The 22,669-nt window shown below is 38.3% G+C and overlaps 1 protein-coding gene across 5 annotated transcripts in view; it reads left to right on the top strand.

The window, feature by feature from the left end:
- ube2kb (ubiquitin-conjugating enzyme E2Kb (UBC1 homolog, yeast)) overlaps positions 1 to 22,669 on the top strand; it is a 219,081-nt gene that overhangs the window by 74,878 nt on the left and 121,534 nt on the right. Inside the window, exon 1 of one of the 5 annotated variants that reach the window (XM_069924898.1) lies at positions 11,709 to 11,746. The exons of the other annotated variants lie outside the window; for them this stretch is intronic. Within the exon in view, the coding sequence (XP_069780999.1) occupies positions 11,723 to 11,746 (24 nt within the window). The 5' untranslated portion in view covers positions 11,709 to 11,722. Of the gene's footprint in view, positions 1 to 11,708; positions 11,747 to 22,669 lie in introns of those variants that run through there. 5 annotated transcript variants of the gene reach the window in all.

The following is a 22,669-nucleotide window of genomic DNA, read 5'->3' as shown; positions in this document are numbered from 1 at the left end:
CTGAAAGTCCATGGTATATATTGTTACGAGCCCAAAGGATTCCAAATCCCAGCAGTTATAGAAATTCACCAAGATAAATGGTTACTTAAATAAAAGTTGCTTTTAATTTTCTTTAAATATAAAAACAGGATCAAACTTTAACTTATTACTATTAACTTAACCCCCCCTTCTAATTTTAAGCACACGTGTAATGTATATATGTTCTGGAATGTTCTTTGATTCACAGTCCAATCATTCACTTCTCACTTCTCCAAGTTCACTGATGTCAGGCATTTCTTATACTGTGAACAGAATTTAACATTTATGAATCTTCACTTGGCTTTGATGCTTAAAATTAAATGGTTACTGCTCAGGAAGGTTTTTGTTGGTTTCAGAGAGATATTTGTTGGTTGTTGGACATACACAAACTGATTTCCTCCAATCGGTCACTTTAATGTCTTGCCGAAGAAACTTGCCCCATCATGGGTTTTCCAAATGATAACCTCCAGGTCACCACAGAGTTCCTATTGTTTCCCTTATTTCAGGAGAAATACTCTTGCCAGCCATTTCCTCTTGTAAGGACTACAAGGGTTTTGAATGGACTGAATTCACAACTCACAACCTGTCTTCAAAATGGGGTTTTTCAACAAGCCTGCCAGCTTGCCATTTTGCATACTCAACTGCTACTGTCAAACTGACTTTTATCTCTCTCTCTCTCTCACTCAGAAGAATCCTGTTTTTCTTTCCTCTGCTTGTAAATTCCTTGAAAGATCTTTATCAGCACTTGAGCCCAGACTTTTTCATTTGCACTTGCTTTTGAAATTCTTTCCAAAGCAGTTCCATTGTCTCTGCAAAGTCACAAAGCCTGAATGTCTAGTTTCAGAAAAGATCTTGCATTTTAAATGAGATGTGAAGTATCTGTGAAGTGGCCTACGCTAAACCCTCCACAATCTATCTCTTTGTAAAACATTTATATATAAAATAACCCATAATACTATCCACATCTGTACTGAGAGTTCATGAGACTGATGACTTGGGGAATAAAGATGTTTCCCCACTCTGGACGTAAGCGTCTGAATGCTACAGTACAGAAGGGAGAACAGTTTGCATGTGGGATGAGTGGAGTCTTTCACATTGTTTATTGCTTTCTGCCTGTATTGAGTGTAGTAGATGTCCTACATGCAAGCAATCGTGTCTGCCTGTCCCGCATCGGACTGGTCAGCCTCAAACGAGCCTGCAGCTGACGTGGACTTTTTTACCCCCTCCATAAATCTTCGTCCGCGAAGCCAAGCCAAAGAAAAAAACATGCAAGGAAGAGGTTCCCTAATGGTGTTTTCCGCTGACTTCACTAACCTCTCAGGGTCTTGAGGTCTGAGGTGATACGGTTTCCAAACCAAGTGATGATACAGTTGCATAGGATGCCCTCAATATATGGAATATGGGCTTGCTCCGTGCTCTCCATGCATCTACCCAGTATTGCAGTGCCTCTGGGAACGGTGTACCAAAAAAAATAATATATATATATATATATATATATATATCCTCTGTAGAAAGTAGTGAGATTGGAGGGTGGGAGATGGACTTCACTCAGCCTTCACAGGAAATTGGGGTACTGCTGGGCTTTCTTGGCTATGGAGCTAGTTTTTAAGGGATCAGGAGAGATTCTCCACCAGGTGCCCTCTGAGGAACTTGATACTTTTGATGACCTCAGTGGTAGACTTGCTAATCTCTGGACTTCGTGCTAATTTGTTCATGGCTCAGGCAGTAATTCAGAGATTACCACCTTTTTGGTTTGGTAATTTGGTCCCCAGCGCCTCAAGTTCCTTTAGCAGCACCTCTTTCCACATTTTTTGTACTGTCGTGGACCACGACAACTGGATCTTTCCCCTCCCACTGCAAATTCCTCTGCAGATCAGATGTGAACCTGGGCACCATGCAGGCAGCTCAGCCTTTGGTTCCCTCCATTTGATTCCACTGTTTCCATCTTTACCTACTGTACATTTTTTCTATCTTTTCTTTCTTGACCCTTCTGAATGGTTTCTCCCTCTATCAGCCCCTTAACTTATTGTATTTTTTTGGACCTACAGCACGGTAACAGGCCCTTTCAGCCCACGAGTCCGCGCTGCCCAATTATATACAGTTACCTACAACCCCCTCAGTACGTTTCGAACTGTGGGAGGAAACTGGGAAAATCCCATGCAGACATGGGAAGAATGTACAAACTCCTTGCAAATAGCGTGGGATTCGACCCTGATCCTGATCGCTGGCACAGTAACAGTATTGTGCTTATCATGCCGTCTTCTGTCCTTTAGGCCTCTAGGCCCCTCCCTCAGATTCTTTTCCATTACGTGTATGTATTTTGTCTTTGATATCTTAGTTTTGCTAAAGGGTTTCAACTCAGTGTTGACTGTTTCAACCCACTGATGCTGTCTGACCTGCTGAGTTTCTCCAGCAATTATTGGTCCGCTCAGTTTTTTCTTGTTGAAAAGATGGTACCTCTGACAGTAAAACATCTGTCAATTATTTTTCAGCCTGCAGTGAATTAGGCCTGGGTCTTACAACTTTGATTCTTAATTGAAAGTACTTTGAACCATGCATAACGTTTCATCAACCTTGAGTTTGAAATGTGTTGCAAAGTTAAATTTCTCTTTCAATATTGTAAATACATTGCCTCCGATTTAATGGGGTCTATCTACCCCTCGGTTCCAAAGAAAAAGTAATTGAAATTTCACATTGTACAAATCAATAGTTAAGAAGCAAATACAATATTGTTGAAACATTTGCATTTCAGGTATATTTCACTTCCAGAAAAGTATTAAGATTTTAGAAATGTTTATCTGCTGTTTATTTTGGATATTGTACTTGTTGTTCAATAGTTTGGCATTGCAAATGTGTTTTTTTTTGAAGAGTGGCTGTGACTGCATTTCTTCCAGTGCTTCTAGTTCCAGTCTCTGAAGGTCCACCTCACTCAAATCATCACAAGCTAAGTTCTTCTCCCATTTATGATGAGCACAGAAAAAGGAATTTAAAATACAAACCATTTTTCTCTCCAGCTTTTCTTTTAAATAATGTGTTCATAGGATGTGGACATTGCTAGCATTATCGAAAGAAAGCAGAGATTTACGAGAATGTCATGATGATTTAAGGAGCTAAATTACAGGGATTGGTTAAATAGGACTTTATTCCCTGGAGCATTGCAGAATGAGGTGAGATTTAATAGAGGTATACAAAATTATGAGGGGAGTAGATGGAGTAAATAAATACAGGCTTTTTCCTCTAAGATTAGGTGAGAAAAGAACTAGAGGAGACATGGGTTGAAGGTGATGTGTTTAAAGGAAACATTAGGGGGAACTTCTTCACGCTGAGAATGTGATATGAGCTGCTGGCTGAAGTGCTGAATGCAGGCTCGATTTCATTTTTTAAGAAAAATTTGGATAGGTACATGGATGGGAGGGATATGGAGAGCTATCGTCTGGGTGCAGGTCAATGGGACTAGACAAGATAGTAGTTTGGTGCAGACTAGATGGGCTGAAGGGCCTGCTGCTTTTGTGTTGCAGTGTACTATGATACAATTATTATCGTCCATTGCATTTAAACTAAGACAGTTAAACATCAGTGACATTTGTAGTTCTCGAGTGGCAAGGATCACAGATTTTTGACCATGGTATATTTCCTTCTGACTCATTAGGCTGCATAGCCCATCAGATCTTTGCTACCTCTTGGAGCACTCCCATCAGTTCTCTTCCCCCATTCCTTTCCCTGGAACCTATTCTCCTTTGTATGTGCATCCTCCTGCCACCCACCTATGCTTGGGCAGTTTACATTCACTAATTAACCTCTTAGCAAGTCTCGAGGATGAGGGAGGAAATCCCAGTGGTGACGGTGAGATCCTGCAAGCTCCATGTATAGGCAACACACTAGCATGAACTTGGGTCTACTGGAGCTGTGTTGCAGCTCCACTTACTGCTGCTTCACTGCACTTCTTTTAGGATGTTATGCTGAATGCCATTTCCAAACATTTACAACAATCTGGGTTACTGTTACTGAGTCTTTGGATTCGTGAATTTAAATCCTCAACTGCCATGATCATATTTTAACTTTGGCATCTGGATCAGTGGTCCACTAAATGCTGGAAGTGTAATATAGTAAACCTCAGGTATCCAACACCCATGCGGATAGATGCTGGACAAGTGTATTTTTTGGTTGCTTCAGACTCTCTTGCAATGCCTAACTAATACACCTGCATGAAGAATGAACAGTTTAAATGGCAAAAGAGAAAAATACTATACGCTTTTCTGTGAACCACCTTCATTTGTCTGAATATGTAAACCTTAAAGCATTTTATTTTCAGTCATTTTCTTTGAAAACATTTAACCGTCCATGATCTTCAGGTTCCTCCCTCTCCTCAGAGCTGCCTGAATAGATGATAAACAATAACATTATAGATAATTAATCCTGTTTCCCCCAAGTTTACAGATAAAGCCTCTGACCGGGGTGACTTACTAAGAAGGGATAAGGAGACACTTTAAGAGCGTCACCCAATGTCGAGCGGCATTGATGTTTTACACGACTTTGTTCAAACAGCTGCAATGAGCAAAGCATTCTGCTGGCTGAATATCTGCTCACATCTTCACCAAAACTTCAGAGAACATTCACTTTTACAATTTTAAACTTGGATTTTTTTTATTCATATTTATTTTTTAAAAATTCCTTTTTTTTGTCGGTTGCTTGAATTCTGCATACCACAGATTTTACTGTATAACCTTTGTTTTATGTCTCTTCCTGTTCTTGAATTTTGTACAATTATATGTCTCTGCAGTCTCCAAGTTTTATTTACCCTGCAACTACTTTGCCATCACCTTGTCTACTTTAAAATTTAAATTTAGACCCAGCACCGTTACAGGCCTTTTCGACCTACAAATCTGTGCCTCCTATTTACACCCAATTGACCATTTTGAACGGTGGGAGGAACCCCGTGCAGACACAGGGAGAACCTACAAACTCCTTACCGACGGTGCCGGATTCGAATCCCAGTCGCTGGCGCTGTAACAGCATTACGTTAAATGCTACGCTATCTGTGCTGCCCACTTTTAAATGGTCTTCAATTGTTTTACTACCTTTATTTTTTAATATTTCCCATCATTTGTGTTCTACTTGTCATTACCATTCAGAAGTGCTCAGGATTTTTATAATTATTGTACTTATCTAATTACACCTTGAAGCTTTTCCACCATGCATTCAGAGCGTGGGGCTAAATATAAGTAGTCAGCTTTTTAAGTTTGGGTTTAGAATTATTTTATCATTTGGAATTTTTAAATTGTAGCGGTAGTTACAAAGAGTGAAATTGGAAAAAACCACAAGCTGAGGTGAGTTTCAGTTTCAACTGTTTATTTGAAAGCTTGCACGCTGCTCTTTAAGGTTGAACTCGCGCTGCGTTGGCTGTGACGTCACGACGCAGCCAAAAGGGCGCGCATGATGGCCGAGGCCACAAGGGATCCCTGAACCCGACAGCACCATCTTAACTCGGCTGCTCCACTATCGTGGCCGTCACATACGGAGCCGGTTCACTTGCGTTGCGATGTGCACTGCCACAAAATTATGATTAAACTAATAAAGTTATTAAACCTAACATTTTCTAATTTACATTAGTGATGTAATTGGAATTTAGAGTTGGGTGTTTTCAACTTTGGCTTTTAAATAATTAAGTACTGTAATTTTGGAGACTTCCAAAGAACCCAATTTATTTTCTCTTTTGAAAATAATTATCCTGACTACAATTCTGTTTTGATTTGGTTATAGATTTAATTTAAGATATTGTTAGTGAAATTTCAATATTGGTGGAATTCACAAAGAGAATAAATAACTTGGGACTTTCAAACTGATTACCTTGCAGATAATTTTATTCACCCAATTTCTATTATTCTCTTTTACTTTAAGGCTGCTGCTTTTATTTTATGAAGTGGTAAATCTTATCTAGAATTTTTGGCTTCATTTTACATTTTTATTAAATAATTCCCTTTGCGTGATGCTAATTTGGCCTTTAATTTCAAACCTTTGAGATTAGCCTTCTGGAGAATAGGTCTGTTAAGCACATCCTGAGATCACTTAGATATTGGAAGTTTCAAAAGATAGGCAATGTTCATCTTCTAGGAAATCAGTGGTTTTCTCTTTGTGCACTTAAAAAAAAAAGTTATAACTTGTCTCTAAGTTTAAGATATGCTATATACAAAATGTATTTGAAAATACAATAAAACATTACAGTAAAAACCCCTAATATCTGGTACCTATGGGGTTTGGTAGATGTGAAATAAATGCATTTTCTGGTTTCTTGAGATTTTTTCCTACAATGCCTAAATAATGCACCTGCATTAAGAATAAACAGTTTAAAAGACAAAAGACAAAAATACTACACTGTACTTGCACTGATCAAATTCACTTGCATGAGTATATAAACCATAAAGCATTTTAGTTTATTTTCAATCACACTCTTTGAAAACATTTGACCGTAGTTGCATCTGCAGGTTCCTCCCCCTCCATGGAACCGCCACAAAGAGGATCAATAACATTTTCAATAACTGACCTCCCTTCCTCCCTGTAAGTTTTCAGATAAAGCCTCTGTCTGGGGCAACTTATACTCAATAGGGATGAGGAGATGCTTGAAGTGAGTCACTCCAATGGCAAGCGGCATCAACCAGCTCTTCATCCTGTGCCACGCCATTGCTGTTTCATACAACTTTATTCAAACAGCTGCTACGAGCAAAGGACAACCAAGGCACTCTGCTGGCTGAATATTTGCTACCATCTTCACAAATGGTTTATGTTTTTCTCCAGAGAACATTTATTTACAATTTTAAACGCTCATGTTTTTAACCTATTTTATGGTTATTTTAATTTTAAAAAATGTTCCTTTTTGCTGGTTGCTGCAGGCTGCTGATTAGTTGAATTCCAGATTCCAGAGGTATTCTTTTCTTTCTTTCTTTCTTCTTCTTCTTTGGCTTGGCTTCGCGGACGAAGATTTATGGAGGGGGTAAAAAGTCCACGTCAGCTGCAGGCTCGTTTGTGGCTGACCAGTCCGATGCGGGACAGGCAGACACGATTGCAGCGGTTGCAAGGGAAAATTGGTTGGTTGGGGTTGGGTGTTGGGTTTTTCCTCCTTTGCCTTTTGTCAGTGAGGTGGGCTCTGCGGTCTTCTTCAAAGGAGGCTGCTGCCCGCCAAACTGTGAGGCGCCAAGATGCACGGTTTGAGGCGTTATCAGCCCACTGGCGGTGGTCAATGTGGCAGGCACCAAGAGATTTCTTTAGGCAGTCCTTGTACCTTTTCTTTGGTGCACCTCTGTCACGGTGGCCAGTGGAGAGCTCGCCATATAATACGATCTTGGGAAGGCGATGGTCCTCCATTCTGGAGACGTGACCCATCCAGCGCAGCTGGATCTTCAGCAGCGTGGACTCGATGCTGTCGACCTCCAGAGGTATTACTGTATTCAGAAATCACAACATTGGAGTTACCATCTGGCTCTCTTGTCAGTATTCATTGACCTACTATTAACTGATTTGAGTAATTGTGTGATTGGATTATATTGGGCCAGTGTGGTTGGGGCTGGGGTCTGGAGTGCTTGTAAGTGCCATCTATTTTAATGAATTGAAACTCATTGGGTTCTGTCTCATTACTCCTTTTAATCTTGGGTTCACTGAAAAAAAAATTACAGAACATAAAATAAAAACTGAGAGATAAGACATTGATGGACAGTATGAGTAACATCCAATTATGCAAAAAAATCTGCTTGTCTGGATCACCAAAGTCCTGAATTATTGGAGCTTTACTGTATCTAGAATGATTTGAGTCTCAATTTTGCTGAGCTTCATTGAGAAACACAAATTTAGTTTGACAATAGGACAAGTAACATGAAATTGATCTGCAGACTTGTTAAATTAAATGATCAAACCCAAATTGCTGTCCTTTCGACTGCAACACAAATTAGGACAATTTAAATGTTTCCCTCATTGTTGTCAGCACACCTTTTGTGTTGAATTTTGGAGCATTAAAATTATTTTCATTTTGTTCATTGTGATATTATTACATACACACACATCTGTTTTATAGGTGGCTGAATGGCTGAACCAAAAAAAGTTTGACCCTGTTTCTCTCATGTTTATCAATACTCATTAATGCATTCTAACAATAATAGATAATCAAAAGTAATCACCTTAGTACATTCATGGGGTTTTCTAATTATTTAAAATTTTCCTGAAAGTTTACATCTTTTTTTTTTACTCATGAAAATATGCTGGTTTTATAGATGTTACTGGTCCTTGATCTGTTGTGTGAAATTAGAGGCTAAAGTTAAAGTTTTAATGCTTATAGATTGGCATTTGGCCAAGTAGATATTTTAATATCTACATTTGAGTGTGGGTAATAAGAATAATTTTGGAATTCTTTGTTGATTTTTCTCTTTCCATATCCAGTTATTCACTTCAAACCATATTAATTGAGCACAACTAATTGATTTGACTGTCCAAATTTAGCAATTGATTTGAGTAATAGATTAAATTGTTTCATGGATAAAAGGACCAATTTAATTTTGTGATTTCAACAAGGAATCACTATAAGACAAGCCAGTAAAAAGGTTGAAGAATGTTACCTAATTACGCATTGGAACCATTTGAAATCAGAGTGAATAGAGATAGTGAATACTTCGATTTTCATGGAATGCTTGAAAACTTAATTTTGTTCGAATTGTTATGGTTTTAATAAACTGTAAATTAGCATTTGTGATTTTTGTTGGAATTCTGACGTGCCACAGGGTTGCTTTTCAAATACAAGTGAAAGATTAAATGGACATCAGTATTACAAAAGAAAAACACTGGAAGCTCAAGAACCATGGAATGTTGGTAATTTTGAATAGATCAGATCAAATTTGAAAAGAAAAGCATGTTAACTTTTCAGGTTGATGACACTTTATCAAAGCCTGATTCCAGTATTATCTTGATTTCCATAATTTTTAAAACTTAAATAGCTTGTTTTGAAGGAACTAAAATGAAAAGTTGGGGTAACATGCTGCTGAGTTAAGGCACTTTCAGGTGGCCATTTGCCCCGCTTGTAAAGCCACATATTTTGGCAATATGCGGCTGTCGGGAGGCTACGTGAATGTGCAGGAGTCGCCTGCGAGGCGAACTTTGTAACCCTCTTCTGATCTGAGAGAGCATGAAAGTGGCTGCATTCGGGATGACAGTCAGTTGGCGAGCGCCTGACAGCTCCTCTCCCAGCTGCCCCTTCCCCTGGTGCAGGACGTCAGGGCAGGGGCAGCTGGTTGGGCTGTCAGCGCAGGGACTGCAGGGCTGGAGCGGCAGGTGGGGGAGAAGGGGGCTGGAGCGTCCGGCGGGGAAGTACGGGGCTGCGCTGATAGCCCGCACTGGCTGTCCCAGCTTTGACAGCCAGCCATCCCAAATCTGACAGCCCAAGGGACAGGAGCTGGAGTGTACTCAGATTCCCATCCCGGTACAGCTATCCCTTCAGGTGGCCAGCACTGCGCTTTTAGCGTTGCCACCTGTACGACAATTCAAAGGGCCACTTCCTCTTCTTCAGCCACATTCCTAGTGGAGAATGCACTTGAAGAAGCCTTTAGTATTCGTGTTAAACCTGTGTGTGACTCTACAAGTACCAGACTGGCTGAATCTGTAGTCCCTTTCACATGTCACCTTGTCCCAGTAATTAACGGCCAATATACTGGTAAAGGTATGAAAGCTCTTTAATCGGCGCACAGGCATCACCTGATGAGGTAGGTAGTATCATCCATGGCTTCTGATTAGCCCAGTGTGAAATGGATATAGGGTGTCCTGCGAGAAAGTAGTGACACATTGATTACATTTTTGTGTGAGTGCAGGAACACGAAAGAAACAAAAGATTAAAAAGATATAAATTTGCCGACCTCTATAAACCTTAAGAACCCTGGGAAAGTCGCAGCAAGAGAGAGAGCGAGATGGTGGATCTGCCCTCTCAGAATTCCATGTGGCAGAGAAACCCCTCCATCAGTGCTCCATGCATTCAGCCCTTTCTTTGCTGTGTGGAATTCTGGAAGGGCAGGTATCGTTCTTTACTACAGTCTTTATAAATTGTGTGCTGTTGCTACTAGGACTTTCCCATAGTGTTTATAAATTGTGCGGCTCTACTTGCCCACGGCCTTTTATACATTTATAAAGATTTATATATGTTGGCACAACACTGAGCTGATAGACTCTTACTGTGCTGTACATAATGCTTAATTATGTTATAATTGGGCATGATTAATTTTGTTTAAATACAAGATTATAATCTGTCGATCAGGATTTAGGGCAGCTCCACCATCGCTAGATGTGTCACTCCGATGTCACCAGTAGAGGATAGAATCCCCTGTCCCTGGGGATGCCTTGTGATGAGTGTGAAATGACTCAGAGAACTGGTTAACAGTGGCCCAGTGTGAAAGGCAAAAATGGCTTCCTTAACTGGTTCACTGAATGACCAAACTTCTGGTTAGCCAGTGTGAAAAGGACTAGAGATTGTAAATTTGAAGTACATTTTCAGTATTTTGTTGATTGAAATAAGATGCAAAGCTTTTATTTCAATTTCATGAATAACAGTCTGAGAAATCTGCTTTTAGTTCACTGTAAATTCTGAATCATGTAACATCTGTTTTGTTTTCACCTTTTCTAAAGTCCAGGGATTCTTGCGGTTGTAGAAATGAACTCAGGATGGCATGTCTTCCTGGACGCAGGATCAGGAATATCACAGGTTGCAGGCAATCTTTAGGAATAAGATGAACTGGCAGCAGTCATGGTCCATATCGATGCTAATTATAAAGACTGAAAGAGCAATTGGCACCTTGTAGACAAGAGCTTGTATAGAGATGAATAGCAGCACCCTGAAAGTAGTTAAACTCAAGATACTTGCTAGTAAATATAAAAATAAGAAAATAGTGCTATTGAATATGTGGTGTTGGAGGAAGTATTTAAACTTCCAGGATTCATGAGACCCCTCTATAAATCAGATGGGTTCTACCCTAACAGGAATGGCATCAATGTCTTAATGGGGGTGGGTGGGGGCTGACATTTAGCTGATATATGAGGGGATGGGATGAGGAGATTTAAACTAGCTAACTAGTTGGGATTGGAAAATGCATGGAATTGGAAGGAAGTAAAGCTAAGCTGGGAATGGAGGAGAGGGTTTGAGATGAGGTGGTATTTAAGAAAACAGGGAAAGACAATGATGTTGGGCAGTGACAAACATATTGAGAGTGTATCATGAAGTAGAAGAAAAAGTGCACATCACATGAGTAAGGAAATTGATAAGATGACTTTTTTTAATGCATGCAGCACTTTCAACAAGAGATGATTTTAAGATTTAGGCGGCAAGGTTAAAGTAGCTGCTGGTGCAACGCTATCACAGAACCAGCAACCTGGGTGTGAATATGTCTGTAAGGAGTTTGCAAGTTCTCTCCATTTCTGTTTTGGCTTTCCTCCAGGTGCTCCAGTTTCCTCTCATCTTTTTTAAAAAAAGTATGGGGATTGTAGGTTAATTGGGGAATTTGGGCAGCATGGGCTTGTGGGCCGGAAGGGCTTGTAACTGTGCTGTATGCCTAAATTTAATTAAAAGTTAAAAAAAGTTAAACACTAAAATAAAAGTTATTAAAGACCTGATTGCAAGGTGAACAAGCCTAGAACTGAATATTTGGTTTATTTGAAATTTCTGAAGGATATGCAGAAAGTGAAGATGAAGGATGAACTCACTACAATGGTAAGGAATAGTAATGCTCAAATCTGATGTAGAACCAGTCTGATAAGAAGTAGTAAGGGGAAAAATGCTGTTGGTGGGAGTATTATATAGGCCCCCAACTTAATTCTATTGGAGGATAAAAAAATAATTCAAAAAATAATGGAGTATTGTAAGATAGGTGCTGTAACAACAATCATCAAAAAGACTGAACAAATAAAATTAAATAAAATTAATTTGGTGAGTTCGTAGAAAGTAATCTGTATTGTTTTTTATGGCCAGGGAGAATCAGCCAGGGAGCATAATTACAGCTTGAGGGTGAGCAGCTTTCCTTTAAAAACTTTAAAGTTTACGGGCAATTGGAGTGGAATGAAGACAGGTGGTTGAAGTCAAGATCAAAGAGTAATTATAGACATATAAGCAGATCAGAATGAGGTTTATTGTCATGAACATGTCATGAAATTTATTGTTTTGTGGCAGCAGTATTGTGCAGAACAAGGTTCAAACATTACTACAGATTACAATTCCATAAATACAAGTTTTAAAAAAAATAACTATTGCAAAAATGAGAGAAAAAGTGATGGAGAGTTGTCTGTTCAGAAATCTGATTGCAAAAGGGAAAAAGCTGTGTTTGTACCATTGAGTCTACATCTTTAGGCTCCTGTATTTCCTTCCTGATGGCATCAATGAGAAAAGGGCATGGCCTGGGTATTGAGGGTCCTTGATGATAGAAGCTGCTTTCTTGTGGCACCACCTCTTAAAGATATCCATAATAGAATGAAGACTAATGGCCATGATGGGGCTAACAGAGTTTACAACCCTTTGTAGCCTTTTCCTGACCTGTGCATTGGCAGCTCCATTCCAGATGCAACCAGTCAGGATGCTCTCCATTGTACACCTGTTTGCAAGTCATTGATGACATACCAAATCTTCTCAAGCTCCCAACAAAATAATGCTCCTAGTGTTCCTCCTTCAAGATTGCATCGACATTAAGGCTCCGAAGTTGCTTGCCTTTTCCCCTGTTGACCCCTTGATTCAATAAAATCCTCTTTCTATCTTCCGACAGACATTTATGTAATTCTTTCTACAAGATTAGAATCTCTTTTTTCCAAATTATAAACTTGGATCATATGTTTTTTAATTTTAGAGGAAAAAACTCATCATTTGCCGACGAATATAAGCCTTAAGAGCATCCCAAAGAACAAATTTATTATCCATTGAACTATCATTAAATATTAATTTTTTAAATTTGATCTCGAATAAATTGACAAAATTTTTCTTATTTCAATAACAGTTATTAAGTCTCCATCGATAAGCTATTGCCCTTTTATCCTCTAAATTTAGCACCATATATAATGGGGAGAGATCTGAAATAAGCCTAGGTGTATATTGGATTTGCTGTACTCTACCATGTAGTTTACCGACATTAACAACATACCTATTGTAGAATGAGTCATGGCGATTGGAGTAAAATGAATAATCTGTCTTCTTAGGATATTTCTTTCTCTAGACATCTATCAAATTACAATTCTTCATTAATAACAGTGTTAACTTTTCTGCTTTTGAGTTTCCCGCTGTTCTTGTTGATATGTCCGTCAAAGGGTCCAAACAAAAGATAAAAAGCCCCCTTCCACCAAAATATAAAATTCCCCCCCCCGCCCCTCACCAAAATATTATCATTTGCCTCGCCCAATTGAAGAAAAGTCTCTTGTATAAACTTATGATCATCAAGGTTAGGGGTGTAGATATTCATCAGTGTCTCTTGTATAAACTTCCGATTATCAAGGTTGGTGGCGTAGATATTCATCAGTGTCTCTTGTATAAACTTGCGATCATCAAGGTTAAGGGCATAGATATTCATCTGTTGATTTTTCTGAGAAAATATGACAATTAATAAACACAAACCTAGCAAATGGGTCTAGAACAACTTTTTAAATCAAAATATGTAAATTTTTATGTATCAGAATAGCATCCCCTCTTGACTTGGTATTAAAATGTGAAGCTACAACTGTACCTACCCAATCCTTTAATTTCTGGTGTTCTTCTTCAGCCAGATGGGTTTCCTGTATAAAAGCTATATCTGCTTATAATTTTTTAAGGTATGTTAAAACTCGCTTTCTTTTTATATGGTGATAGAGCCCATTCACATCAAAACTAATAAATTTTAAATTACTATCCATTATTATCTTGTAAACTATTCCACAAAAGGTCCTTTTAATAATAAATTATATGTCAATCCCTGTCTTCTCACCAAATCTATAACCCTAAATTTGTCGAATTTCATTAACATTTATCATGCATAAATATAGTAGGTAGAAAAGAAAAAGAATAGACAAAAAATCTCCCAAAAGCACTGTCAAATATTCTCTTGACACTGCTACCCCCTTCTATTGTCCGGGATGTGAAACAAAAACACATAATGGTGGTGACTCAGGAGTAACCAGTTTCTTCATCACTCCGGCTCCCCCGAGAAGTTAAGTCTATCTATAAAAGAAAATCATCAATAACTAACTCCACAATATAACTTTCAGTCCAAGTATCATTATTGCCAATTTCTTGATGTAAATCTGGTAATTTTTTCCACAAATTCTCACACATGATTTGGATTCCAAAAATTGTCCGACTTTGTTGACCTTGTAAAAATATCTTCAAAATAGCTGAATAACGTAATGTAAAAGCATAAACTTTCTTCTACAGAATGTTCTTAATTGGATTAAAACTTTTACATTTTTTCAATAATTCCAAACTAATATCAGGATAGCTGAAGATTTTACTGCCTTCTATTTCCAGTGGTGCTTTTCTCTCTGGCTCGTTTTGTCGCTAACTCAAAAATTTTTTCACATACCTGATATTGAAGAAATTTCACTATTAAAGGTCTTGGATTCTGTAACGGAGGGGATTTGGCTCGTAAAGCCCTATGGGCATGTTCAATCTCGATACTACCTTCTTTAAAATTTTCATGCCCCAAAATCTGAGGGATCCATCCTTGCATAAACTTAATCATATCTTACCCCTTCTTTCCTTCTTTAATACTGATAATCTGCAGCTATAATTTTCCAGAGAGTCCACTTTTGCAAGTATTCCTTCATTTTTCTCTTTTACATGCTCAAATGCTTCAGAGAGGTCATATAGTCTGTCTTGAAAATGTTGATTCTCCTGTTCCAGTACTTTAACTCTTTCATCTACTGCATTATATTGTATTTGAACTTCTTTAATCAGTCCATATACTTTATCTATCTTCCCATCTATTTTGGTTTCTATTTTATCCTCAGGCCATTTAATATTTTTCCTTACCAACTTTAATTCTTCCATTATAATAGTTAAAGGATCTTTAATAATTGTAGCTGATAAAAGTTTCAACTTAACCTCTTCCTCTTTCAACAGCTCTTCCAGATTTGCCTGTTCTTCTCCTCCTCCTCCCTGTATAATATCTTCCAATTCTTCTTGTCTTTTTCCTCTTCTTCCATATATCCTTCAATTTCCTTAATAATTTGTAAGGATGCCACTTTCCTGGTTGATGCTGGGTCCTGGCTCACAGATTTTGTGAGCCATTCAGCCAGGGCTCCCTTCTGCCAATGATCACACCTGTGTGTTCGTGTCATTCCTTCTACCAGATCGTCTGGGCAGGGATGCCACAGCCCACTGTGTGGCAGATTGGGGAGCTCGTTTTGAATGAAGAACCGGACTGACTCCTGCCCCCGGTCTCGTCTGCAAGGAAGACCCTTTTTTTCCAGCTGCAATTCAACAAGGTCGGGTCAGATACAGCAATGAGCTCTCTGAACCCTTCTCCATTAACAATGGCGTGAAGCAAGGCTGTGTTCTCGCACCAACCCTCTTTACAATCTTCTTCAGCATGATGCTGAACCAAGCCATGAAAGACCCCAACAATGAAGACGCTGTTTACATCCGGTACCGCACGGATGGCAGTCTCTTCAATCTGAGGCGCCTGCAAGCTCACACCAAGACACAAGAGCAACTTGTCTGTGAACTACTCTTTGCAGACGATGCCGCTTTAGTTGCCCATTCAGAGCCAGCTCTTCAGCGCTTGACGTCCTGCTTTGCGGAAACTGCCAAAATGTTTGGCCTGGAAGTCAGCCTGAAGAAAACTGAGGTCCTCCATCAGCCAGCTCCCCACCATGACTACCAGCCCCCCCACATCTCCATCGGGCACACAAAACTCAAAACGGTCAACCAGTTTACCTATCTCGGCTGCACCATTTCATCAGATGCAAGGATCGACAATGAGATAGACAACAGACTCGCCAAGGCAAATAGCGCCTTTGGAAGACTACACAAAAGAGTCTGGAAAAACAACCAACTGAAAAACCTCACAAAGATAAGCGTATACAGAGCCGTTGTCATACCCACACTCCTGTTCGGCTCCGAATCATGGGTCCTCTACCGGCATCACCTACGGCTCCTAGAACGCTTCCACCAGCGTTGTCTCCGCTCCATCCTCAACATCCATTGGAGCGCTTTCATCCCTAACGTCGAAGTACTCGAGATGGCAGAGGTCGACAGCATCGAGTCCACGCTGCTGAAGATCCAGCTGCGCTGGGTGGGTCACGTCTCCAGAATGGAGGACCATCGCCTTCCCAAGATCGTGTTATATGGCGAGCTCTCCACTGGCCACCGTGACAGAGGTGCACCAAAGAAAAGGTACAAGGACTGCCTAAAGAAATCTCTTGGTGCCTGCCACATTGACCACTGCCAGTGGGCTGATATCGCCTCAAACCGTGCATCTTGGCGCCTCACAGTTTGGCGGGCAGCAACCTCCTTTGAAGAAGACCGCAGAGCCCACCTCACTGACAAAAGGCAAAGGAGGAAAAACCCAACACCCAACCCCAACCCACCAATTTTCCCCTGCAGCCGCTGCAACCGTGTCTGCCTGTCCCGCATCGGACTTGTCAGCCACAAACAAGCCTGCAGCTGACGTGGACATTTACCCCCTCCATAAATCTTCGTCCGCGAAGCCAAGCCAAAGAGAAGAAGAAGAAGAAGAATTCTTTTCCATCTTCATTCTTTTCTTCCACTTCCCTGGCCTTTTTGAGTGGCATTTTTTCACATTCCAAGATAGTTCCCTCTTTTTTTTAGAGTAAATACTTTGATTTTTGGATTTTTAAAAACTTTTTTTCAGAGGAGCCAGATTCCCTGTTCTAGCTCTACGTTATCATATGACGTCCCCCTGACCCCTTGATGAGAACTGGATTATGATCTCCTGGCTTCCCCTTCCTGAAGTTCACAATCAATTCCTTAGTTTTGCTAACATTGAATGCAAAGTTGTTGTTGTGACACCACTCAACTAGTTGATCTCTCTCACTCCTGTATGCTTCCTCATTGCCATCTGTGAATCTGCTGACAACTGGTGTCATTGGAAAATTTGTAGATGAGATTTGAATTATGCTTAGTGACACAGTCAGAGGCCCTAAGATGGATCTTCAGAGATGTTGACACTCAGGACTTTAAAGTTCTTAACCTTTTCCATTGCTGACCCCTTACTGAGATCTGGTTTGTGTTCTCCTGATTTCCCCCTTCTGAAGCCCAGAATATGTTCCTTCGTTTTGCTAACAGTTTTTTTGAAAATTTTATTTAAAATTTTTGTCCATACATGGAGAGTTCAAAATTGAAAAGATATAAATAGAAAATTATATGCTTTTCATGATGGTTAAATCCCCACTCCCCCAACCCCCTCTCACCCTAGAAACCCCAATACAAAAAGGAGAAAGAAAAGACAAGAACAGAAAGAGAAAAAGAAAGTAAGAAAGAAAAATAAGGATTGCCAAGAAAGTGCCACTCACCACACGGATCTCCATTATATATTCTATTTAATTATTTGGAAAAGGTTAACGCAAGTCCCTAAGATTTGAAAATCATCGACAAATTTATACCTGAAATTTGTAAATATGGATGCCAAATTTGAAGAAATGCATCATATTTATTTCTTAAATTATGTAATCTTCTCAAGGGGAACACTCTGTGCAACTTGGCATTCCATCGTGAATGTGAATTGGAATTCCAAGTAACTACTATACATTTTCTTTCCACTGCTAATGTTATTTTGACAAATTCTAATTGGTATTTAGATAATTTCAATTTTCGTCTTGTTCCTGAGATACTCCCTAATAAAAATAGTTCAGGATTTTGTGGAAACTTAATTCCTGTAACCCGTTCTAAAAAAAAATTTAAATTTGTTTAAAATGTTCTTACCTTGGAACATGACCAAGTTGAATATTTTAGAAAGTACCTATTTCTTTGCCACATCTAAAACATTGATCTGATAAATCTGACTTCAACCCATTTAATTTCTGCGGCAGGAGATACAGTTGATGTAAAAAAAATTGAACCAATCTGTACTTTATTTATTGTATTTGTCATATTATCCATACAAAGATCAGACCAGTTTTGTTCATCAATTCTAACATTTAAATATGATTCCCATCCCTGTCTAGATTTACGAAACCCGTATTTTGGATTTCCCATTTGAAGTAGAAGATACATGGCAGAAATAAATTTATTTGTATTTTGCTTTTGAATCAAAGTCTCAACATCACTACAGTTTGGTAATAAAATTGTTGGGCCTAATTTATCCCTTAAATATGCTCTTAATTGAAAATAGCAAAGGAGTGTGTTATTAAGTATTTCATACTTATTTTTTAATTGATCAAATGACATCAAATGTCCTCCTTCAAAACAATCTTCAATATATCTGATCCCTTTACGAGACCAGATATCTAAGAATTGATTACCCATTGTTAAAGGAGTGTCTGTTTTTATTCAAAGGCATTTTAGTTGATAGGCCCCCCTCCTTTGTTCCAATTTCACCATTTAACTTGTTCCAAATATTAATCATATGTTTTAACAAAGGGGCTTCTTTCTCACCAGATATTAATTTCACTTCCCATTTGTACATAAAGTTCTCTGCTATTCTCTCTCCTATTTTCTCTAATTCTATTTTACCCATGCAGATTTCTTTCCATCCTCAAAAAAAAAAGCAAGAAATCACATTTGTGTCGCTTGATGATAATTTTTAAAACTGAGAAGTTGTAATCCTCCTAATTCATATTTCCATTTTAATATTTCATTGGAGACCCTACACACTTTGCCTTTCCAAAGAAATTTTCTTGGATATTTATTTAATTCCTGAAATAACTTCTGAGGTATTAATAGTAACAATTTTTGAAAAAGATATTAGGAAAATAATAATCGTGACACAATTAACTCTGCCCACTAATGATATTGGCAGAATCATCCACTTATTCAAATCTTCAACCTTTTTAAGTAAAGGTGAATAATTCAGTTTATATAAATTATTTAAATTTATATCTGTGTGTATCCCTAAATATTTTATCCTATTTATTGGCCATTTCAATTGAGTATCTCTTTGATATTGAGTATAATCCTCTCCCATAATTTTGCTTTTGTCCCAATTTATTTTATAGGCCAAAACTTTCCCATATTCTTCCAGTTTTAAGTGCAGCTTTTGAAATGAAGTTGTTGGTTCTGTCAGATATGTCAAAAACATTAGCAAATAAATTAATTTTGTATTTCACTTGATTAAGCCTAAAATCCCTTAATATCAGGATCATACCGAATTGCTTCTGCATGAAGTTCTATAGCTAAAATAAATAAAGCTGGATATAATGGACATCCTTCTCTGCTGGTCCAAGTTAACTGGAATCGTGCAGAAACTTCTCCATTTGTTACAACTTTGACTTCAGGCTCATTATATAACGCTCTAATCTAATTCAAAAAAGTCTGTCCTAATCCAAATCTTTCTAGCACTAAGAAATCCCATTCGAGTCTATCAAATGCTTTTTTCACATCTAGAGCACTGCAACACTCAAATCCCCTCCTTCTCTTTTGTAGAAAATGAATTATACTAAATAATCTAGTTACATTGTCAGAAGATTGCCTCTTTTTTAACAAAGCCTGTTTGATCAATCTATGCGCTAAAATTTTTGCAATAATCTGAATTTAACAATGAAATAGGTCTACAGAATGATGGTTTTAGTGGGTCCCTTTTTTTGGTATCACTGTAATTATTGCTGTATTCTGAGAGAATATGTGTTTCTGATGCCTGATCTAATACCTCCATAAAAAGAGGAGTCAATAAATCTTTAAATTGTTTGTAAAATTCAGGTGGGAAACCATCTTCTCCCAGAGACTTAATACTTTGCAGTGAATTCATTGCTTCCCTCATGTCAATTTGAGTGAAAGGAGCATTCAATTCTACCTGTTCTTCTAAGTTTAACCTTGAAAACCTTATTTGTGACAAAAAAAATCCTCTATTTTATTATCATCTCTGTGATTCAAATTGATATAGCTTAGAATAAAATTGTTTAAAAGTCTCATTAATTTTTTGGTTTATAGCTAATTGAATTCAAATCTGTTTTTATTGCATTAATCATTCTTGAAACCTGATAAAATTCTCACTTTATATTCAGTTTCAATAATCCTACAGTGTAAATGTGCTGACATTAAAAATAAATCAATTCTAGACTAAGAATGGTGTCAGTTTGAATTAAAAAGAATAGACTCTCTCTTTCGGTTGTATTCTTCTCCATGCATCAACTAAATTCAATTCTACCATTCATGCTAAAGTGGTTTTGCTCTTATCGCTACTCTAGTTGAATTATCTAATGTTGGGTTCGAATAAAAATCTCTACCTACTAAAATATTTTCATAAGTATCGAGAAATGTTTCTTAAATAAATTTATCATCAACATTTGGTGCATATAAATTCATAAGGGCCCATTGTTTTGAATAAATCTGATACTTTACTATTACATATCTCCCTGTTTATCTGTTACTACATTCTGTATTTTAACGAAGATTCCTCCTCATCAAAATTGCCACTCCCCTTGCCTTTGAATTAAAGAGGCTATAACGTCCCCCCATCTCTCTAATTTTTTGTTCTTCAATTGAGTTTCTTGCAAAAAGGCTATCAGTTCCCATTTTCTTAATGGGTACCAATACCATCTTTCTCTTCATCATCTCATTTAACCCGTTAACATTAAAACTTGTAAATTTCAGTGTATTACTCATCCCTATAAAAAAATTATCACTGTATTCTTATGTTCCCACTTCACCTCTCCCCGTGTGCCTCCTCCAATAATTCAATCAATTATCTTCCACGTTAGAGCACACCTTCCCCAGCAATCCAAGTAGAAAAAAGAAAGGAAAGATATAATTAAAATATAAGTAGTATGATATACATAACTCAAGATTAAACAAACTACAAAAACTCCCCTATTAGCTTTGTTTAAACATTATACAACACTACCCCTTCTATTATGCGGGTTGTGGCAAATGGCACAAAAACATATATGAATCATTAGTAGTCAGGCACCCCCTACCCCCAACCCCCACCCCGCGGGATATTTGTTAATCATTCTTTCATATATAAAAATGTCTTAATTAAACCAAAAGAAGCAACAATATGATAAATTAGTCACTCTGCTGGTTGGATATTCGGCAATGACTACAAACTCCTTTGCCCGGTCATTGTCTGAAAATAATTTTCTTCCGCCATCTGGCAAGAAGATCTTCAAAGTGGCTAGATGATGCAGTTTAAATCTATATCCTTTTTGTCAAGGATAATTTTTTTTAACCTGGTTAAATTTCTCTCCTTTGCTTCAGGAATGCTGTGCTTATGTCTGGAAAGAACAAAACTTTACATCCTTGATAATCAAGTGGACGACTACTTGCTTTTGCTCCTTCTGCCGCTGCAGTCAATATCTTTTCTATTTTGATATCTTAAGCATTTTATCAGTATAAAGTGTGGCTTTTGATCTGGAGATGGTTGTGGTCTGAGGGCTCTGTGCTTTCTCAATTTCAATGGGTTCTTCAAACTTTTCCACTCCCAAAACTTCAGGTATCCATTCTTGAAAAAAATCAAATTGTGTCTTGACCTTCACTACCCTCCTTGAGAATAACAATCTTAATGTTATTTCTTCTACTAAAATTTTCTAATGTATCCATCTTTTCCCAAGTTTTTTTTCCATAGTCCATGCAAGTGTTTCATTCTCCATTCTTCCCATTCTTTTCTCTACATCTTCCACATTTTTAACTCTTTCATCCATATTGCCCAAAGGAACTTGTGTCTTATTCACAATAGCAAAATATTTTTTAATCTGTTGATTTGTTTTTATTTAATTCTCCTTTCAGTTCTCTCAACAAGTCTGCATTCGAGTATTCATCTTGTTTCTTAGGCTTTTTTCACCTTTAGTAATTTTACTTTTTCTTATATTACTAATTGATCCCCTTCACTGTCCTCTCTGATTTCCTGCTGTGGAGGTCTGTATCTGTTACCACTAGCAAAAATGCTAGCTACTCCAGCTGCCTCCGGGGCCTCTTTTAATTTGCGCATGCGTGTTAAATTTTCTTCGTCATCTCTTCACTCCAGTGGTGGAGATGCGCCTGCAGTCATCCCAGGAGGGACATGGTTTACTTGGGAGGTGGCGTACACTCCAGCCCCAGGCTTCATTTGGACATAAGGCTTCTGATTGTGATCTTCTTGCTCCAGCAGTTGGACTCCGGATGGTTCAGTGAGAGGATTGTTCCTTTTCAGTGACATTAAGAAGTTCTTATGCAGTTCTAATGTTTTTTCTTCAATTGGTTTATTGTACTTAAAGAGCACTTTTGAAACTAATTTTCCGGGAGGGTCAGGCTCCTATGTCCTGACTCTACTGCATCACGTGATATCCCTAGTTTTGCTAATGTTGATTGCTAGGTTACTGTGACACCACTCAATTAACTGATCTATCTTACTCCTGTCATTTCAAATTTCAGTGGGTCCAGGTCTTGGGTATGGATTAATTCTGGCCATGACCAACCTCTCAAAACATTTCAGTACAGAAGATGGTCACTGAGGCAGCTCACTGTGGTCTTCTTGGGTACTGGTATGATTGATGCCTTTTTGAAGCAAGTGGGAACCTCTAACCAGTG

Source organism: Narcine bancroftii, chromosome 3 (genome assembly GCF_036971445.1).
Source record: "Narcine bancroftii isolate sNarBan1 chromosome 3, sNarBan1.hap1, whole genome shotgun sequence".
NCBI lineage: Eukaryota > Metazoa > Chordata > Chondrichthyes > Torpediniformes > Narcinidae > Narcine > Narcine bancroftii.
Note: the sequence above shows the minus strand (reverse complement) of the source record. Positions and strands in the feature narration are given on the sequence as shown.